The 21,774-nt window shown below is 38.2% G+C and overlaps 1 protein-coding gene across 1 annotated transcript; it reads right to left on the bottom strand.

Annotated features, from left to right (window-relative positions):
* Positions 1-2,065: 2,065 nt before the first annotated feature.
* grasp (GRP1 (general receptor for phosphoinositides 1)-associated scaffold protein) lies at positions 2,066-20,155 on the bottom strand. Its single transcript, XM_015381114.1, has 8 exons — positions 19,805-20,155; positions 17,382-17,434; positions 14,221-14,275; positions 11,848-11,950; positions 6,003-6,096; positions 3,924-3,990; positions 3,442-3,508; positions 2,066-2,923 (listed from the first exon to the last, which is right to left on the bottom strand). The coding sequence occupies exons 1-8, from the start codon at positions 20,000-20,002 to the stop codon at positions 2,430-2,432; spliced, it is 1,131 nt and encodes a 376-aa protein (XP_015236600.1). The 5' UTR covers positions 20,003-20,155; the 3' UTR covers positions 2,066-2,429.
* Positions 20,156-21,774: the final 1,619 nt, after the last annotated feature.

A 21,774-nucleotide genomic window follows, 5' to 3' on the forward strand; every position in this document is an offset into this window, starting at 1 on the left:
AAGAGTTCTGCGGAAACATAAGAATATTTTTGGCAGGATAATCTGTTATATGCTAAAGATAACATTTCCTCTTGTGCTCATTTTATGGAAAAAAAAAATATCTTAGCTCACTGTAAAACCAGCAGTTTTAGAAGTAATCCCCCCTTTCCACAATTTTTGGTTACTGTGTAAACATAGATTAAAGATTGTTTTCCAGTGCAACCACCATCATTGCTATACTATATGATTAATTTGTCCTGACATAAAGAAATACATTTTTTTTAGCCTTACCTAAACTGTTTTTAAATTTAAAGTGAAAAACACCACGAACATTTTTTTTATTTTTTGGCTCGTTTTTTTTTTTTTTTTTTTACAGTAGGGTGACAGAATAGAGGGTATGACAGAGAGGGGAGACATGCGGCAAAGAACCACAAGTCAGATTCGAACCCAGGTCGGCCGCGTCGAGGACTACGGCCTCCTTACATGGGTTGTGCACGCTAACCACTGAGCACCCGGCACGCCCCACCATGAACATTTTTATGAAAACCAAAGAAAAACCCCAGATTGTATTGATCTTCATTTAAATGGGGTCAAATAAAACAGTAAATTTCCATTAAAGGACTCCTTCCTATAACAGAGCCTTTAGTAGAAACATTTACACTATATTTCAACTGTGTTCTTAGTGACTCTTAAGAACTGTGTGTAAAGCATTAAGCAATGTGTACTTTTGTAACCTTTGTCACAAACCTGACCAAAAGAAGATATGAGATATGTTTTTGGAAAAAAAAAATGTATGACTGTGTCGTTTTCAAGCATACCAACCATTAGGGGCGTAGCGGGAACATCTGAGTCCTGAAGCATTTTTCCAGAGTCCACCATGTTTAATAGACCCTTAAATTGCATCTTCTGTATTTAAAGTGCTGTGAAATCAAAAGTTATGGTGGAAAAAAAAACAACATAGTGATTTGCTTTAGAAAAGCCTTCTCAGAGTGATAAACAAGCTGAAGCTCATAAAGCTGAGGATGTCAGAGCCTTTGTCATTCTGCACGCTGACAGCAGAGCGATGTTTGAAGTACACAAACCCTGAGGCTTCAACCTATTTCTGCAAAGATACACTCTTAAATAACAACTTTAAATCAGCTGATTTTTTTTTTCTGCGAAGGAAACCACAGACAAAGCCTTCTCTGCTGATCACTGCTGTCTTAAGAGTTTAGCATCAGCTGCGAGTCCTTGTTTAGCCCTGTCTGTCTGTGTGAAACGGACCTTTAACACATTGGTTTGGTGTCTGATCATCTCTGCTAATTACCTCCTCGTTATGCACTCAGCTCATTCTCTCTACATTAATGTTTTAGGCACCAGCAAGCACGCATAAACACTCTTTATATCAGTGTCCAACACAACCCCCACCCCCCCTCAGCCGCCACCTCTCCTTCACAGCTCAGACCCTAACACATGGCCACATACCATCGCTCACCATCATCGTCATCCACTGATGCATCTGTGAATGAGCAGGCCGAGGACAAAAGGGATCAGCGGTGTGGAGCAAACGCAGAGAGTGACCAGCATGACCTCACGGGTCAGCTGGGAGCCAGGGAATGAAAAGACTCCCTGCAACCCCCCTTCCCATCCAACAAACGCGCACGCATCCAGAGAAGCAGAAAGCTCCTGGACAACTGAGGCTGCCATGAGAATACGAGAGCGTGGAACAAGAAGAATCGGCATTTGCCCCGCAGGAGCTGAAAGAAAGCGGTTGTGTTTGGAATTTGGGGTCATGCTTTTCTCTGCACATTCCTCTCTGCTTTTCCCCAACAATAAACCGTGTCAGAGTCGATACAACAGCCTTCATTCTGGATACCTTGCGCAAATAAATGCCTTAGAGCTTCACGGCCACATACTGGCCTTCAAACGTATTCGCCATGGCCCCTTCAGGATGGTGGTGGAAAAGCTTGTGAAGGCTTAATGACTATATTTAAGAATCACATGGACAAGGATGCTCATTCAGCTGGAGGTCATCCAGCTGCTGCAGCTCACACAAACATGAGACCCTTCCTACAAAATAAAGAGCACATAAGCTAGAAATGCCACATGATTTATTCTTAGGATCCAAAACAGGGTCATTTTAAATTGTTGCACAATTAAATGTGTCACAGGTTTGTCAAAATAAAAAAAAAAGTCCTCGTAGGAAAAAAAAAAAAACAGAACAAAAAGTGAAAGGTTCTTCATTCCACACAAGTAGAACACGTAAAAATAAATAAATAACTTAGAGATCAAGACAAGCCGAAGCAAAAAGTTATGTACACCTGTGAAATAAAAGTCCAGTTTGGTCGTCCCGGCTGCACGGCCGCATTGCTTTGGTCTCACATTTCACTCTTTGGAGGCTGTTTGCAGTTTTCTTTGGCCGTTTAGTTTCACTGTCATTGATGCCTTTGGTCTTTGAGTACACCAGCCGCTCACAGTTTGCTCTCCTCCTCCTCCAGTGGCCGATTCAAACCCGGGATGAACTTCAGGAGACGCCTACGGAAGCTCTTCTGTTTGGGTTTTCTGCGGAGCGAGCCGAATCCTCCCACCTGTTTCTCCCCCGAGCCGATGGACGGCGCCGACGAAGATTCTCTCACGTAGCTGCGGGTGCTGGCGCTGCGGGTCAGGTGAGTTTTGGTCACAGTGAGGAGCTCGCTGCTCGGTCGTGGACGCTGCTGCCTCTGGTAAAGCTGCTGCTCGCTGATTTTTTCCGTGCTGCTCAAGTCTACATTTCCATCTGAGTGATAGAGGCAGGTTTGATAGAGCGGGTCGTCCTCCGTAGCTGTGCTGAGGAGGCTGGCGCTGCTGCTGGTGCTGCCATTGCTGCGTAGGGCCCTCTGAGCCGCGGGGCTGGGAGCGCCGAGGCTGCCGTAGATTCCTGCCGACTCCAGCGACTCATACAGAGCAGCGTCGCTCATTACAATACCTGCAAGAGGAAAGAGCAATGTTAGCACTAAATTCATTGCAATGAGGCATGGTTTTAATCTGACATATTCATAAATATTGTATGAAATTTATAAAAAATGTATGATAATTAAAAAAGAAACAAATCAAATGAATCAAATCACACTGCCTAAAACTGCTAATTTTCATATTCCTATTAATATGAACGGCTCCTTTTACTTGAAAAATCTTTTGATTCCTATAAATTCAGCTAAAAACCGACACAAAAATTACCGGTATATGAAGTACAAAAAAAAAAAATTTATAAAAACATCTGTATTTTACTTTCATTTGAGAGAAATTGATCAGCATTAGCCATCCAGAAAACAAATATTCTGCTTTATATCAACAGAAAGTAAACATCTATGGATCTTCAACCAATAAAAAACTAAAAATAGAGACATTTCAGATCTACTTATAAAATATCCTTCAACCCAAACATCCTTTTATGAACAATAAACAAACTATAATCAATAAAGCCAGTAAGGGATAATAACTCACCATGGACTAGCCTCTGCTCCTGCACCATCAGCGAGCGATACTCATCCCATTTCTCATGAAGAGTTTGCTAAAACAAAGACAAAAGATTTGTTTACTAAGAAAAACATCATAAAATCAAAGTATGCATGAAAACAAATAGGCTGAGCTGCACTTTCTGCCGTGGCATTTAAAAAAAAAAGTATTTAGTGCAGTGGATTAGTGCAGGACAGCTGGTGTAATCTTTTGGGGAGAGCCTGCTCACTTGAGCCACTTCACAAGCTGCTTGAGCTGAGCATGCCTGCAGCAATCCCTGCGACTGCTGCACAGACTGCTTTATGCAACAGGTGGAGCTACTTTGGAGACAGGTGTGGAGCAGGGGGGGAAGGGGTCCCTAGATCTAACGATTAACATAATGTATATCTGAGTATGTGGGGGTTGCAAACGGCCAGTGGACACAAACTGACTCGCAAAATCATCGGTCTTGCTTAAGGGAAACCACTCACCTTTAGATACTGCAGCCGGGCCTCCAGCTCAGCCTTTCGGATTGAGTCACTGTAAACCGTCTCCAGCCTTCAAGTGAAAAACCAAAAGACCATGTGGTTATTAAGCTCAACAGGAAGCGCTTATAAAAACTACAAGCACAGAAAACAGCTAATAAAAAAGAAAAACTCTATGAAAGGCTCTTTTCATGAGCCTAAAAGAGCAATTGGTCTGATGTCAAACAGCAGTTTACAGGCAGCGTGGAGGGATTAGAGACATGAACAGTTTCCACTCCGACACCTCAGGCTACAAATCCTCTGTAATTGGGATGGGGGGGGGACATTTACACTTTAACAGTTTAAAGAAGTCAAGCTGAGGGTATAATTTGATGACGTCCAAATGTAAAACCTGAGGCTACAAGAGTTCCCTCAAAGCTTACAGCCTAATTGCCCCTTTAATCTTTAACGGGCAGGGATGGCGGTTTAGGAGCAGAGCGATGCTCAGATAAACTCCCTAAAGTAAAAAAAAAAAAATGCTCCAGATAGGGACTTGACACACTAATGGAAAACAAATATTCAAAAAAACTCAAATGTTTCATCAGAAGTACTAAGTCATTGGTTGCTATGGTGATTTTGGTCCTATCTGAAAGCAGAGACAGGAAAACCACAACAGTGTTCAAGGCAAAATTTGAAAAATGGCCAAAACAAAGGAGGTGCTGAGTAAAGATGATGCTGAATAAAAAATAAAAAAAAGTTAACAGAGTGGCTCCATCTGTATGTTTATGTGTTCAGGGTTTTAGATTAGAAGTATAAGAAGTTAAAGAGACCCTTTGGAGAAAAAAAAAAACAGAAGTTTTTAGAGAGAAACATTCAGAGCTGAATTATAGAGGGAAGTGAACAGAAGTTCAGGTGTGTGCAGACCAAAACACCTATTTTCTGATTAATAAATAATGCACAAAAGATTTTAATTTAAGACACTAAAATAGCTTATGTTAAAAGTGTCGTCTTTTTTTTTTCCTAGGATGAAAAAAAAAAGAATATGAATACACCCTAAAACATTTTGTGGTTAAAAGAAAAAAGAAGGATTTTAGAAAATGTGGTTTCATAACAAACCAAGGAAAAATGGCAACCAATAGTCATGGTGGAGTTTTTAAACAATATGGGAGGAAAACAATCGACATAAGTGATGAAAGTGGAACAAGACCCATATTAAATGGGAATCGATGATTTCTATGGCTGCATACTTAATAAGACAGGTATAGAGGGGCTGCTTTGGTTTTTTTTTTTATTATTCAGTCTACAAGGAAGAAAAATGTTAAAAATAACACTTTATGTTTGCTGCCATGTGTCTTTTTTCCTCTTATCTACTTTCATTTTGCTGCAAAGAGAAAAAATACTTGATTACTAATTAAGTCTGCAAGACTTAAACTCCATGACATCAAATTAAACTCAGATGTGCTTTATATTAAACTCTGATTAATTGGGTTTTAAGGCAATCTTGCACTACGTACAATGTGCAAATTCAAATTTAATATAAAAAAAAAAAAAAAGTGTCAAGGTTTTTACTTAAATGTTTTTTGTCCCACTCAGAAATACTAAAACAGGCAAGTTAAGAGCTAAAAGTGAAAAAGAATTAAAACAGGAATTTAATTTGTTATTTGGACGGAATGTACGAAGATTTCTGAGCAATTTGTTTAAAAAAATACCAAGATATGCTTTTGTTTCTTTTTCTAATTCTTTGCTCTACTCGAATTTCAAACCTTCTGGCAACAAAACACTTCCAGCTGATTCACAGATGCATGCCTCGATTGCTGAAAACACCGAGGAGCCGATCAGCAGGTTAACAATGTGACACACCTGAACACATCCTCAGGACACGCAGGTAAGAGGACAGATGTCTCTACTCGTGTAATTCAGTATGAAACTCAGAAACTAACCCCAAGCACAGGATGTTTAGAACATGTCCTTGACCAACCATCATCAGCAGAGGTCTTTTTACAAAATATTCCTAACCTTTAAATGTCTCCTCTGTTCTGATCAAATAAAGAATAAAAATAAAACCAGAATTATCTGACATTAAAGAAATGACTTCCATCCGTTTACCTGATTGTGTTCCCGCAGGACTTTATGAGCTGGACGATGTCTTTGTGCAGATAACCCTCCACGGTGGTCTCGTTCACACTTGCGATGGTATCCCCTGCACACACACAAACAACACACGTGTCAACCAGTCTCCGTGAGGTCACAATCTGGATTTTACTTCTTGGAGGTGCAGCCAACTGAAGCGCGACACCCCGACACATGTGAGCTGCACATGTGAAGAGCTGCTCTCATGCAGTCGTGGCACTCCACATTGTCACTGCAATGCAGTCTCCTTATGGTGAAAGGAACTTGAAGTGGAACTGGATGTTTCACACATGTTTAGGATTTAAAGCCCTCAGAGTTTCGTCTTCTTTGAGAGCCACACAAGGAATCAGACGTGGTGTGGACTCAGTGGCCTTTGTGATGAGCTTTTGTGTTCACAGCAGCACAGAGGACAACAGACAGGCATGCCAGAAATGTAAGAAGTGAAACTGGCACATTCAGTTTGGATTTAGTCAAGGTAAACACCTTTCTCTCCCTCTCTCTGTGTCATCACGGACTGATGCATACTAAAAGCTCAGGGAGGCCAGATTGTGACGGAGCCATGATGATTTACTGCTACAACTCTCTGCTGTTTATTTCCTGTCCTAAATTTCCTTCTAGTTAAACCATCAGCTACCTCTCTGGTTTTTGCAGACTGCTTCAAGCAATGTCATTGGGTTTTTATATATTACATCCAAAGCAAAATAGTCTAATTGTTCAATTAAAAGGAAACTAACTCCATTTGTACTCAGTTTCTCCTGAATCCATCATTTAAAGATCCACCTTTCATCAGGTGGGATTTTTGGCTCCTTATCCGTTTTTAACATTTAGAACCTGGAAATATTGCCTCTTCTTTTACACACATTTTCAGCTCAGATTATATGGAGAATCTTTTTTTATCCCGTTCCATCCAAACTCTGGAGAGATCTTTCGGGCTGTTTTTCTTCCACCCTAGTATAAGGTTTTCTGCAGCCTTTAAAAGGTTTTCTTCTACAATTCATCTTCATTTAGCGACACCCACTCAAACCAGTCTCCCTGTCGCTGCTGGGGGGAAAGCATCCACACATCATGATGGTGCTTCCACCTTCAAATTTCAGGCTAACTTTCCCTTTTTTCACTTATTTTCTTGTTGCTGCTCTTCCACAAAGTTTAAATCTAATATCTGCAGCTCTTCTCGATATCAGGGCTTTTCAAAGTGGGACCTTTTAAAAGGTCCAGGAGATGGTTTACAAAATCATTGTGATACGATTCCTGAGGTGTAAGGAGGGCAAAAGAATATATAAAAAAAAAAATAATAATAAATGTGCCGTGAAATAAGTATGTTTAACACTTATTTAAGATATTATTCACATTTTTAAAATGCACCTTTAAACAATTCAATATCACATTAAATTGTCAAAAGTACATTTAAAATTAGGAGATTTAATGGAATAAAAACATCTAAAAATGAATAACTTTGAGGTATAATTATGAATTAATATAGATTGAAGTAATTATACATATTTTCAAGAGGTCAGTACTCTGTTGCATTGTGATTTTTGGTGGCAACAGGTTCAAATGTTTGGAAATGCTGTTGGTCTTCTCTAATTTTTGGCTTTGGTAGGTTTGATCTCCTCTTTTCATTTTTAGATGTTGGGTTTAAATTTCCCAAATCCTCAAACGCTTGGGTTTAGTTTCTGTCCTAACCCTTCTGTTTTCTTGGGTCCTCATGATGCTGTTTGTCCAATAAACCTCCAATAGAAACTTGTCTCTTTTAGAGAACATGCAGCACTTCATTTATTGACTTTATCTCACAGTGGAGAAAATGTAAGGATTTCAGAGAAAAAGGGGAATGAATGCAAATTAATTCTACATTGCAGAGAATAAAAGATAACTTTTAAGTTATGTGACATAATGAATGCAAGGCAGAGTTTGTGTCAGCTAAAATAATTGTTGGTCAGCTGGAAAAATGACACAAAGTCACATTTGGACTTCCTATAACTGAGCAGCAGGCTGAAACCCTTGTGTTGACATAATGAGCTCAATGTCAGCTGATAAAAACACAAAGAAGGTCGAGTTTAACCAAGAATTCTTGTCACGCTCACTTCCTCTGTGTTTATTTCAAGCATTTTCCAGGTTATTTCAGAACCAAGCAAAAAAAAAAAAAAAAAAAAAAAAAAAAAAGTTCCCTCACCAACTTTAAGTCCTGCTTGCTGAGCGGGGCTGTCGTCATGCACCCTGCACACAAACGTACACATCTCTACTGAGTTTTGATCCTGATGGTGAAGGCCGTAGGTCTAAAGTAAAGAGAAAAGACATTAAAGATTAAACATAAATTCCTCTCTTCAGAAGTCCAGCATCTAACTTTCAAAACCTGACATTTGTGTGTTGTTCTGAAATATTGCGGTAATGATGCAACAGATGAAAAAAGGAGAAACCACTGAACCGCATGCAGGGGAAGTCGTGACGGACAATGCCGGAAAGACTGTTTTATCACTGAGGACGCACATGTGTGACGCACACGAAGCAAATGAGGAGGTCCACTTCCTCTCGTATCAGAAAAGAAATGAAGGAATCAATGAAAATCCATAAACAGACTGTAACTACGCCTTCCTCCATATCCACTTAAGATGCAATTATTTTGCCAACTTGTTTTCTAATGCAACAAAACTGCAAACATAAATGATCAGAAATCATCGAGTTGATTTTTTAAAAGCCCAATGTTTGCTTTATCCCTTTCAAAACCTGAATTTTATATTTGTGTTTGGAATTATTGTCTCACTTGCAAACATTTGATCTCAGTCTGTAGACTTGGATTTAATTTTTTGTTTACCTACATGCAGGGAGCCAATGTCGTCTGAATAAAGGTTTTGTGGACAGAAAAGACCGAATGAATTGTTTGCTAAAAAATAGAATCTACAAGTTATTTCATTGTCTTGATGGGGGGATTTAAAGTGATAACTACATCACTTCACTTCAAATCAGCTAAATATGGACTTTATCTGTTGTTTTAATAGGAAAACGCTCCAAAACACACTTTCACACTGGTTTTATTATGGGTAAACCAGACTGACATTAGGCTTTTTAATGGCCTCAACTTCTTATGGAAAACTTATGTAATACACCTGAAAGTCAGGTCAAATGTATTTCATCCAGCTGGTCAAATATACAGGCCGAAATATAGAGAAAAAGTACTGTTTAATCCATTATGGGGATGCAGGCATTTATATTTGAGCCTGCATGGATAATTTCAAAGTGTATATAAGAAAAATTTTTTAGCAAAATTGTATGGTCTGTTAATTTTTACAAATGAGTCAAGTTATTAGCTGTATTATTTTCCAGCCAGGAAAAACAAAACATTTCAATAACCTTTTTAAAAGTCCTACATTAAAGATTTTCATATCCATGTTAAGTAAATATGGACATCGCCAAGGTACTTGCAGCAGGCCTGTAGTTTCTGTAGTTTTGCAGCCTACATTTGTCAAATACAACAACATTTCTTTGTTTTGACGGCTTTATTTGTCCAAACTATCCGTCTACTTCCTTGCTGGTGTTCAAATGTATATTTTGTTGTCTTGGAAACGTTTTGTAACCCCCACATGTGTTTCCATTCTCTTCCTTGTTTCAGTGGCCACAGCATCTCTGCACAAAGGCCACAAAGCTGCAGCACCAAAAATACACTTCCTCATATTAGACACCTTTTAGACTCTTTACACGCTGCTGCAAAATGAAGTATTGTCTATTTAAATAAAACACTAAAAACTGACAGTAAACTGATCAACCTTCCCTACTGCTTGCACCAGAAGCTCCAATTAGAGCACGCATCAAGGTTGCATGAGATTGTCAATGTAAAATTTGCAATGATTGAGATCTGGCCTGTATTTACAGCTGCCGGCTTCCTTCTCAGCCACCAGCAAGATAAACATGTTTGCATGCAAATATCATTGAGCAGCGAATATCATATTTGCATGCCGAGTTCTCGGTTTCACCTCCACATTACGGACTATGAGGGTGGAAAAAGCACCAGAAAACGCGGGACTTTACATACATGGAGGTCTCCACTGACCATTGATCTGCTCCTCTTGGCCTTACTTCCTTTAAGCCAAAGCCGGGCAGGAAGGGCGGGAGCGTCTAACAAAAGCGTAAATAGAACACTGTGTTTTCCTAGAAGAAGTACTGAGACTTCCCGTGACTTCCTGCGAGTGCCAGCACATTAAAATCTCCGAGTTATAAACACAGCCATTAATAATTTCTGCAAACTATCCGAAGAATGAATATTCAGAGTCTTGTGAGGAAAGCTCCTGCCGGCATGGTGGGAGAGAGTAGAATGTTACGTTAAATGCGTGTGAGTAAACCACAGGGCTTTAAATAGAGAGGGGGTAAAGGGGCTCCGGTCATGAGATTAACATGAATGACTTATTCGATCACTGCATGACTGTTTTACTCCTGCTGGTGGCTGGAAACGAGCTGCTTTAGAGATGCAGGACACAATCATTTCATTTAGGTTAGGTAAGATACCTGGTGACTGAGATCAGGTTGATGGTGAAGAAAGCTGTATCAATTTACCTGAATCTCAAACCCAAATGCCTCCTCTTCATTTTTCTCCAAGACCACCACCTTCCTACATAGAGAAAGAGAGAAAATATGATTTAAAAATTATGCAATGTTGAAAAGAAAAACCCTCTGATCAGGATGAAAGTCAGTTATCGAGACATTTTAGGAAGCAAAAACTTTTCTTAAAATGAAAGATGAGTCTGGCACTATTTCACAGTTAGTGGGAATCCAGAGAAAGTTCTAGGGGGTAAATTCTTGCGTACTCTGGATTTTCCACTTTAAAAGCCACTATTGTGAGTAAAATGATACAAACAAGTTACTCCTTGAACCCTGAAAGACCCAAAGTATTCCTTATTTTTAGCCAAGATCTACACGAGTGTTGGGAAGGATGTGTCCTTTTCTGGAAGAAGCTGCAGAGGTTGGAGCACAAATACTTTGACAATACTTCTTTCAGGAGAGGATGATTATTGTACAGTTAAATGTTGCATCTTTTAAAAAGGAGTAGCTCTTCCTAAAATCTGGTTTAATAAAGAAATCAGATTTTAATATGTTCAGCAAGCACTAAATAAGAGTGATATAGGAGCATTTTTAAGTACATGTCCCGTAGGAGATATTGGCAGTGCAAAGATCACCTACATATGAAATATTTTGCTAATCATATCATTAGTTGGTTTCTGTTATGTTGTAACTATACACATATTCAATACATGCACATAAAAAATTATGGTGCTCCGAATATTATACATTTAGCATGAAAAACCTTTATATCATTTTTTTTTATTTAACATACTTTCATCAAATTTAGGGCTTTTTTTCTTCTCACATTTCATGCCAAATGCTAAAAATAAATATTATACCTATACCTTAATATTACATTAAATTTATTTTTAAATTCATATCATCAAATAAATATATCACAAGTCTAAATATATATATGTTAAATCTAAATCTTAAATCTCAGAGTTGAATGTTTGCGGCCACACCTACGGTGCAAAGTTAACCAATAGGCCTGAGGCTTCTGTTCTGTCCTGCCGTTGCCATGGTGAATCTCGTTAGCGGTGTCCCATTGATAAGGGCTTCCTATATGCTCGAGCTAAACTCAGTTGAATAGATTCTGAGTTTAGTTACCCGACTTATATCACCTTCTATGAAACTGAAAACTGAGTAGNCTTTTACTTGAAAAATCTTTTGATTCCTATAAATTCAGCTAAAAACCGACACAAAAATTACCGGTATATGAAGTACAAAAAAAAAAAAAAAAAAAAAAAAAAAAAAAAAAAAGTTCCCTCACCAACTTTAAGTCCTGCTTGCTGAGCGGGGCTGTCGTCATGCACCCTGCACACAAACGTACACATCTCTACTGAGTTTTGATCCTGATGGTGAAGGCCGTAGGTCTAAAGTAAAGAGAAAAGACATTAAAGATTAAACATAAATTCCTCTCTTCAGAAGTCCAGCATCTAACTTTCAAAACCTGACATTTGTGTGTTGTTCTGAAATATTGCGGTAATGATGCAACAGATGAAAAAAGGAGAAACCACTGAACCGCATGCAGGGGAAGTCGTGACGGACAATGCCGGAAAGACTGTTTTATCACTGAGGACGCACATGTGTGACGCACACGAAGCAAATGAGGAGGTCCACTTCCTCTCGTATCAGAAAAGAAATGAAGGAATCAATGAAAATCCATAAACAGACTGTAACTACGCCTTCCTCCATATCCACTTAAGATGCAATTATTTTGCCAACTTGTTTTCTAATGCAACAAAACTGCAAACATAAATGATCAGAAATCATCGAGTTGATTTTTTAAAAGCCCAATGTTTGCTTTATCCCTTTCAAAACCTGAATTTTATATTTGTGTTTGGAATTATTGTCTCACTTGCAAACATTTGATCTCAGTCTGTAGACTTGGATTTAATTTTTTGTTTACCTACATGCAGGGAGCCAATGTCGTCTGAATAAAGGTTTTGTGGACAGAAAAGACCGAATGAATTGTTTGCTAAAAAATAGAATCTACAAGTTATTTCATTGTCTTGATGGGGGGATTTAAAGTGATAACTACATCACTTCACTTCAAATCAGCTAAATATGGACTTTATCTGTTGTTTTAATAGGAAAACGCTCCAAAACACACTTTCACACTGGTTTTATTATGGGTAAACCAGACTGACATTAGGCTTTTTAATGGCCTCAACTTCTTATGGAAAACTTATGTAATACACCTGAAAGTCAGGTCAAATGTATTTCATCCAGCTGGTCAAATATACAGGCCGAAATATAGAGAAAAAGTACTGTTTAATCCATTATGGGGATGCAGGCATTTATATTTGAGCCTGCATGGATAATTTCAAAGTGTATATAAGAAAAATTTTTTAGCAAAATTGTATGGTCTGTTAATTTTTACAAATGAGTCAAGTTATTAGCTGTATTATTTTCCAGCCAGGAAAAACAAAACATTTCAATAACCTTTTTAAAAGTCCTACATTAAAGATTTTCATATCCATGTTAAGTAAATATGGACATCGCCAAGGTACTTGCAGCAGGCCTGTAGTTTCTGTAGTTTTGCAGCCTACATTTGTCAAATACAACAACATTTCTTTGTTTTGACGGCTTTATTTGTCCAAACTATCCGTCTACTTCCTTGCTGGTGTTCAAATGTATATTTTGTTGTCTTGGAAACGTTTTGTAACCCCCACATGTGTTTCCATTCTCTTCCTTGTTTCAGTGGCCACAGCATCTCTGCACAAAGGCCACAAAGCTGCAGCACCAAAAATACACTTCCTCATATTAGACACCCTTTAAGACTCTTTACACGCTGCTGCAAAATGAAGTATTGTCTATTTAAATAAAAGACTAAAAACTGACAGTAAACTGATCAACCTTCCCTACTGCTTGCACCAGAAGCTCCAATTAGAGCACGCATCAAGGTTGCATGAGATTGTCAATGTAAAATTTGCAATGATTGAGATCTGGCCTGTATTTACAGCTGCCGGCTTCCTTCTCAGCCACCAGCAAGATAAACATGTTTGCATGCAAATATCATTGAGCAGCGAATATCATATTTGCATGCCGAGTTCTCGGTTTCACCTCCACATTACGGACTATGAGGGTGGAAAAAGCACCAGAAAACGCGGGACTTTACATACATGGAGGTCTCCACTGACCATTGATCTGCTCCTCTTGGCCTTACTTCCTTTAAGCCAAAGCCGGGCAGGAAGGGCGGGAGCGTCTAACAAAAGCGTAAATAGAACACTGTGTTTTCCTAGAAGAAGTACTGAGACTTCCCGTGACTTCCTGCGAGTGCCAGCACATTAAAATCTCCGAGTTATAAACACAGCCATTAATAATTTCTGCAAACTATCCGAAGAATGAATATTCAGAGTCTTGTGAGGAAAGCTCCTGCCGGCATGGTGGGAGAGAGTAGAATGTTACGTTAAATGCGTGTGAGTAAACCACAGGGCTTTAAATAGAGAGGGGGTAAAGGGGCTCCGGTCATGAGATTAACATGAATGACTTATTCGATCACTGCATGACTGTTTTACTCCTGCTGGTGGCTGGAAACGAGCTGCTTTAGAGATGCAGGACACAATCATTTCATTTAGGTTAGGTAAGATACCTGGTGACTGAGATCAGGTTGATGGTGAAGAAAGCTGTATCAATTTACCTGAATCTCAAACCCAAATGCCTCCTCTTCATTTTTCTCCAAGACCACCACCTTCCTACATAGAGAAAGAGAGAAAATATGATTTAAAAATTATGCAATGTTGAAAAGAAAAACCCTCTGATCAGGATGAAAGTCAGTTATCGAGACATTTTAGGAAGCAAAAACTTTTCTTAAAATGAAAGATGAGTCTGGCACTATTTCACAGTTAGTGGGAATCCAGAGAAAGTTCTAGGGGGTAAATTCTTGCGTACTCTGGATTTTCCACTTTAAAAGCCACTATTGTGAGTAAAATGATACAAACAAGTTACTCCTTGAACCCTGAAAGACCCAAAGTATTCCTTATTTTTAGCCAAGATCTACACGAGTGTTGGGAAGGATGTGTCCTTTTCTGGAAGAAGCTGCAGAGGTTGGAGCACAAATACTTTGACAATACTTCTTTCAGGAGAGGATGATTATTGTACAGTTAAATGTTGCATCTTTTAAAAAGGAGTAGCTCTTCCTAAAATCTGGTTTAATAAAGAAATCAGATTTTAATATGTTCAGCAAGCACTAAATAAGAGTGATATAGGAGCATTTTTAAGTACATGTCCCGTAGGAGATATTGGCAGTGCAAAGATCACCTACATATGAAATATTTTGCTAATCATATCATTAGTTGGTTTCTGTTATGTTGTAACTATACACATATTCAATACATGCACATAAAAAATTATGGTGCTCCGAATATTATACATTTAGGATGAAAAACTTTTATATCATCTTTTTTATTTAACATACTTTCATCAAATTTAGGGCTTTTTTTCTTCTCACATTTCATGCCAAATGCTAAAAATAAATATTATACCTATACCTTAATATTACATTAAATTTATTTTTAAATTCATATCATCAAATAAATATATCACAAGTCTAAATATATATATGTTAAATCTAAATCTTAAATCTCAGAGTTAAATGTTTGCGGCCACACCTACGGTGCAAAGTTAACCAATAGGCCTGAGGCTTCTGTTCTGTCCTGCCGTTGCCATGGTGAATCTCGTTAGCGGTCTCCCATTGATAAGGGCTTCCTATATGCTCGAGCTAAACTCAGTTGAATAGATTCTGAGTTTAGTTACCCGACTTATATCACCTTCTATGAAACTGAAAACTGAGTAGCGAAGAGAGGAGCAGAAATACTGAGAGCATCTGCTTTCTACTCAGGATAGGACGGTAATTCTTTCTGAAACGGAGACAAGGGCTGCTACCCTTTGGATGCATTCCTTCTCCAAAACACCTGAATCAAATGAGAATCTTGTTTCCAAGTGAAGGAATACGGTCATTTAAATCAGGTGTGTAGGAGCAGCGATGGAGCTGAAGGTTATAGAACAGCATCTCTCCAGAACTTGACTGGAACACCCCTCTACCGACCAACAATACAGCAAACAACTGAGACGGGAAATGGAAACGATGACATTAACGACCGCTTTACCAATGCATCTGAAAAGTGTGGCATGCATTTGAATTTAAGCCTTCATAAAATCTTGTGGAATCTATCGCCTTGAGAGATTTCTTCAATAATAAAACAGAATCAATCTCTGTGCACTTTTTAAAGTTTTTAAGGCCTCAAAAAGAACATGAACATAAACAAACAGCCTCATGAAGGCTGAACTCAGCAGCTGGAGATAAACTGGAGATAAACTAAATAATTAGTAAAGGAGATTTAAGTAGAGATAGGTTATAGAATAACATCCTAGGCTCATGTTTAGCCCATCTACAATAGCAGCCATTCAAAATGGCCCTTCCCAGTAAAACGCCAGTCAAACAGCAGCCCACTTCCCTACAACTCCCAGCAGAATCACCTCCAACTTCCAGCCACTGGAGTGACCTCCTCCTTCTCCTGGGCATTCATTTCTGTTTAATCTGACTCTACCCTTTTACTGAATTACAGGTTCTGACCAGGAGATGACGCTTCTCTTTAGATCTTCATTTCCACAAATCATGACTGAAAGAAGTGTAAATGGTTATGTTTAAAAAGGCATTGCAGGGAACCAGCAAAGGGCCCCATCAAGAAAAGTGGGGAACATTTTAAGGGTTACTACTGTAATGAGCAATGCAAAGAGCTGAAACACAGCTGTAAGCCTACGAGAGATGGTAGTCCATCTAAACTGACAGGCCAAGCAAAGTAAGACTGAGGGAGCTGCAGATCGCCACAGCTCAGGTGTAAAAAGCTGGAAAAAGAATGAAGCCACTATTTAAAGAAAGCCGCAATCATTCCAATTTCTGATTTATTAAAGCAAACAGCTGAGAAAGATTCCTCTGGTCAGATGACACAGAGGACATTTTGTGAAGAAAACATTGAAATACGATGGCGGCAGCATCATGCTGAGGGAATGGAAGCTGGTGGCAGTTGTTAGGGGCTAAAAGAATCTTGAGAATGAGGCAGAGGTTCCACTTGTAGCAGGATAACCAACATAAACATACAGCAAGAGCTACAATGAAATGGTTGGAAACTCCAGGACTGAATCTAATTGATGATCTGATGCAATGCTTTAAAATTGTTCTTCCTCACACCGGAGCATGATTTACAAAGAAGGATGGGCAAATATTTGAGATGCACCATGCAGGTGGTGACATACCTCAAAATAATAAAGCTATATAAAGTAGAGAAAAAAAACGTTAGTCTGGGAGGCTAACCTCACATCCATGAGTTCTCAGTCTATTTTCCAAAGTATCTATTCATCCATCAAAATAATGCCTTGCATTCTGTTGTTCACATGAATTCCAAATATCATGAATTTAAGTTTGCAGTTGGAAAAGTTCAAGAAGCTTTTAGGCCATTGTGGATTAACTGATGCTTTTATCTGAAATGCATAAGAGAGCGTGTCTCTGGCTGCACAGGATGCCCTCTGTGCCCAGCAGCTTGTGGACGTCACTCTGACACAGAGCACAATGATCTGTCAGACTGTAAAACGTCAGCGCTGGACATTTCAGCAGCAAACAACATTAAATATTAATCAGAATCCTTTAATGACCTCACAGGTTGCCTAAATAGAAAGAAAAAAAGTCGCTGTTTGAGTGATCAGTGCCGACTCTGACATGAGGTAGACGTAGTCATGACATCAGAGGGAGAAACAAAAACAAAACAGTGACTTATAATGAAGAAGAAACTTAGGAGATTGTACCTTTGTGGTTCTGGGGGCTGCGTTAGGGGTTTCCACTTTCGTGAGCTCTCACCCTGTGAGGAGAAAACGAAAACAAACATGAAACATCTCGAGACACCTGCGTGAAGACTACTCACGAAGGATTTCCCCTCTCCATCATGTGCAGGACACACCTTACTGTAAGCATCACCTCTGCGACTGGTTCATCAGGTTTTTTTTTTTCAGTGGCACGCGCTTGGCAAGAGACCTGTTTGTGTCTATATTAGTGATCTATTATGCTTTAATGTCACTGAAACCAGACATGCAGCCAGTGCTGCTTTTTGTTTACTTTGGATCTGTTTACGGCTAAGTTTGGCCTCACTTTTTATAGCAGATCATTTAGCCCCGGGGCCGATAAATTGTTGATTTGTCTGAACATTATCATTTAGAGCTGTTCACACAAACTCCAGGCTATTAACAGAAACACGCAACACACTGTGGTGAACACTGGGTTACAATAAGAGCATTGAGAGACAAACCAAAGTCAGCAGCAGGTCAGGTCCCTGCTTTACCAAATGCTTCCTCTAAAGAAAAAACTAAAACACCTAAAATCAGTCCTCCTCTGTTCCACCTCAGTGTTGCTCCTATCAAAGCCCGCTTTGTGCCAGAAGCTCTCTGCCCAGTAAAATGTTGCTTTTCTTTATGACCCAACACTTACAGAATTGTCCAGCACTTGTCTCAATGAGTGCATTTATTCCCAAGTACCCACATGGAGCAGGCGGGGGTGGACCTGACGGGGGTCCCTCCGTCCAGGAGGGTGCACAATGAAGCGCTGTTGCTACTGGTGGAGGGTGGGGTTCCTAACTCTTGCTGTACAGTGAGCTGCGAAAACAGGCTGCGTTCTGCAGAATGTTGCAGTTCTGCAACCAGAGGGGGAAAAAAAAGCCAGAGAACCGAGAACCAGGATTAAACCGCCACTGGTGTCATTATTGGACAGAGTAGAAGAAGAATTGTAAGCAATTTTAAACTGTATTGATTCTTCAAATCATGACAACTAGAGGAAGATGAGTTCAGCTGTCTTAGGCTAAACTCTGGTTTCTTTTTAAAACCACAAAAAGCAGCAAACTCCTTTCAAGATCACATCTTAAAGAGATTCTGCATTTGACTCACATATTTCATGCTTATCATTCTAATCTAGATCAAGATCTAGATCAAACAAAAGGAACTGCCCCCCACAAAAAAAAACAAGCCCACTAAAGCTCAGCTTTTTTTTTTTTTTTTTTTTTTACATCAAGAACAAAACTACTTGCCCGACAGTATCCAAAATTCTGAATGTAAATTAAACCAGTCAGACTGATTTTGTGATTAATTTAGTGACCATTAGTGCTGCACAAGTTACTAAACTACAGTTTCAATTGTAGTATTGGGTATTTACGCTGCATTAAAACCCTGCAGATTAATACAAATATTTACAGTTATCATCAACTGGGTGTTTTCTGATCATTGAAACAAAAATAATCAACTCTTTTATCATCCCCAGCTTTAATCAGAATTAAGATTAATGTATCAATTAAAGCTAATAAATAACTTTTTTTGAAGTTAAATGATCTCACCATGATGTCAGACCAGGTAACTCCAGCATTTTTCCATTTCACAACCATAAAACATTCTGTCCAACAACAATGTCCTTCACCAACCAAGTTACATTATTTTTTTTAATAACTTATTGATAAAAAAAAAAAAAAAAAACATTTGAGCAATTATTTAATTAACTTTAGCTGCATATTCTGAAAATAATATCAACTGATCATGATTGCTTCCTTTATTTCTGATTATGGTAGTTAACGGTCAAAGAAAATACTCTCATTGAATCAAAAACAATCAGCGACCCCATTCTGAATGAACACTAACATATTTACTAGAAGCATTAAAGGTAGATAATATGAGAAGCGTAGGTACACCACATGCATTTATCGCTGTTTAAAAGGTTTAGAAAACTAATTTAAAGTGAAGGTCAAAGCAGGTAACCAAAACAAACCTTGCTTTCAGAGCTTATGGTATAAAATGACAGAATTTTCCATTTCAAACCAAAATACAAAACACATTTATTTATTTTGAATATCCAGAAGTGGGTAGATGCTTACTGCAAAAATATTTGATCAGAGGTAAGTTTAATTGAGATGGTTGGAAGCCTCCTGGCCCCCATAAACTCTGTTAGGGGCCCCATATGGGCTTGGACCGTCTCTGCTGTGTCCTAAATGGCAGCAGGTCTGAACATGTTTTCAATACAGTTATAAAAAAGAACAAGTATAAATGTTTATAAGATTTTAATAATTCAATTAAATAAAAACAAATATTTATTTCAGTAAATAAGGTAATAATTTAAATGGAAGTACAACTGTAAATATTATTTAAAAAAATTAACACTGTTAACATAAAAATGCATAAATATTTTGTATTCTTACCCTTTTGAAATTTCTGGGCAGCGTCCCTCCAGAGTAAGCCAGGGTCTTGTAGTTATAAACCTCCGAGGAGTTGGCCGGGAGCTCCAGCGTCCTGCAGCTGTCCGACTTTGACGAAGGGAAATAAATGTCGTTGTCTTGGGATGCGGGTCCTCCGTCCACCCCGCTGGAGTTCACCTTCCTCAGCCTCCTGAAAGTCATTGTTGTTTGGGAATAACGAGAGAACCCGAGCCGTGGCTTCTCCGATACAAAAAGAAAAATAGAAGCGTGGAACAAGTTGACGGAAAGAGATGCTGAGATGAATGTTTGAGCCTCAACGTGGAGTTGAGTGAAACTTCTGAGCGTCTCCTCTCAGTGCTGCCGCTCAACAGGCTGAGGAGGCGGAGACAGCGGTGCGTTCAGGGACGCCTCGGCCGTTTGCCTTTTTTTTTTATTTTACAACTCAGGAGACAACGAGTGTTGTTGTTCATGTAAAGCTACAATGTGTTTTGCAGGGATTTACTGACTGATAGGTTACTATGTCTTGGCCTTAAATTAAGATAATTTAAATGATACAGAGATAAGATCACAACTTTTATCTGCTAAAATATCGTTTTAAACAATTTTTTTTAAAGTCACATTTGTTACAGCTGATTGTCAATCATATTTAAACTTAAATCCCAGTTTGAATACATTTTTTATTCAAAATTTATCAAAAATATGTAATTTTCTTGAATTCTGAATGTACATTAAGATTATATTCCAAAGAATAGCTGTATTTTGTATTTTAGTTAATATTAATTTAACAACTAATTGTAGTCTATTCTGATCCTGGTAAAAGATGTTTATTTTATTTTAAGTAAATAAAATTAAGATTTTTAAACAAAAAACCCCCCCACAAATTTTATTTTAACAACATACGTTTTAATTGAACTAAATGAGGTGTAAATTTCATATCATTAAGTACAGAGCTGCACCTGGCTCTTTGGTTTTATGGCTCTCCTGATATATTTAAAGTGATAGAATATTGCCCAGTTTATTATTACATGCTTTTCGGTACCCTCATTAAAACATGCCGGCCCCACCCTGGCCTCCTTACTAAATTTTTGTAGAACTGCCACTGATATAGGGCGATTTGAGAGAAATTAATTTTACCCATTGACAGAAAAAATTATGTTATATAAAATAAGCAATTATTGATTTAAAAGAACATTTATCACAAATTTTAGGGACCAGTTTTACATGATAGGCTATCGTAAAAAAGAACCTAGAGAATAATTTATCAATGAGATTCCTTTATCATATTTAGGGGAAAAAGTGTGCAGCACAAGAAAATGTGATTTAATATTTAACAATGAGTGGAAGAACCTGTTGGTGGTTACATAAATATTGTTTCTCCATAGTTTCATTTACAGGATAAATGTAGACCTGAAAAAGACTGCAATTGTAGGTTATATTGTAAAGCAGAAAGATATAAGCAATATCACTTCTTCTTGTTTACATGTATACACAAAACAGATTGTTTATTTACATTTTCTTTTTCTTGATGAAATAAAAGAAATGTTAAGACAAATACTTTGGGCACCTATCGTGGATACATAAGTCTGCATAAATCAGCAAAGAAAAAATGTAAAGTCACTGACAGCTATGTTGATTCTCACTTCTCACCTCATTTGGGCACAGTTGTTTCACAATATGCTCCACAGCATAAATGTGTCAAAACAGGTCAAATTATTTTAGTAGAAAATACGATAAATAATCTATAATTACCTTTAAAGTAGGAAAATGTTAGATCCATTAGATTCTGTTGGCCCTATTGTAACATTAAACTGATGATATATGATCATGTAAACACTGTAAGAAGTAGAGACCCAGAAAAACTCCCATCTTTGATAGTACTTTATTCAGGCGAGAGTTTAAATAGTACTTAACTTTAAGAAAAGAATGAGTGCCAATGAAGCTGTTGGGATATTTTGGTGTGAGACTGTGTTATG

The sequence above is a fragment of the Cyprinodon variegatus genome, unplaced genomic scaffold, assembly GCF_000732505.1.
Source record: "Cyprinodon variegatus isolate N-32 unplaced genomic scaffold, C_variegatus-1.0 Scaffold228, whole genome shotgun sequence".
NCBI classification, from domain to species: Eukaryota; Metazoa; Chordata; class Actinopteri; order Cyprinodontiformes; family Cyprinodontidae; genus Cyprinodon; species Cyprinodon variegatus.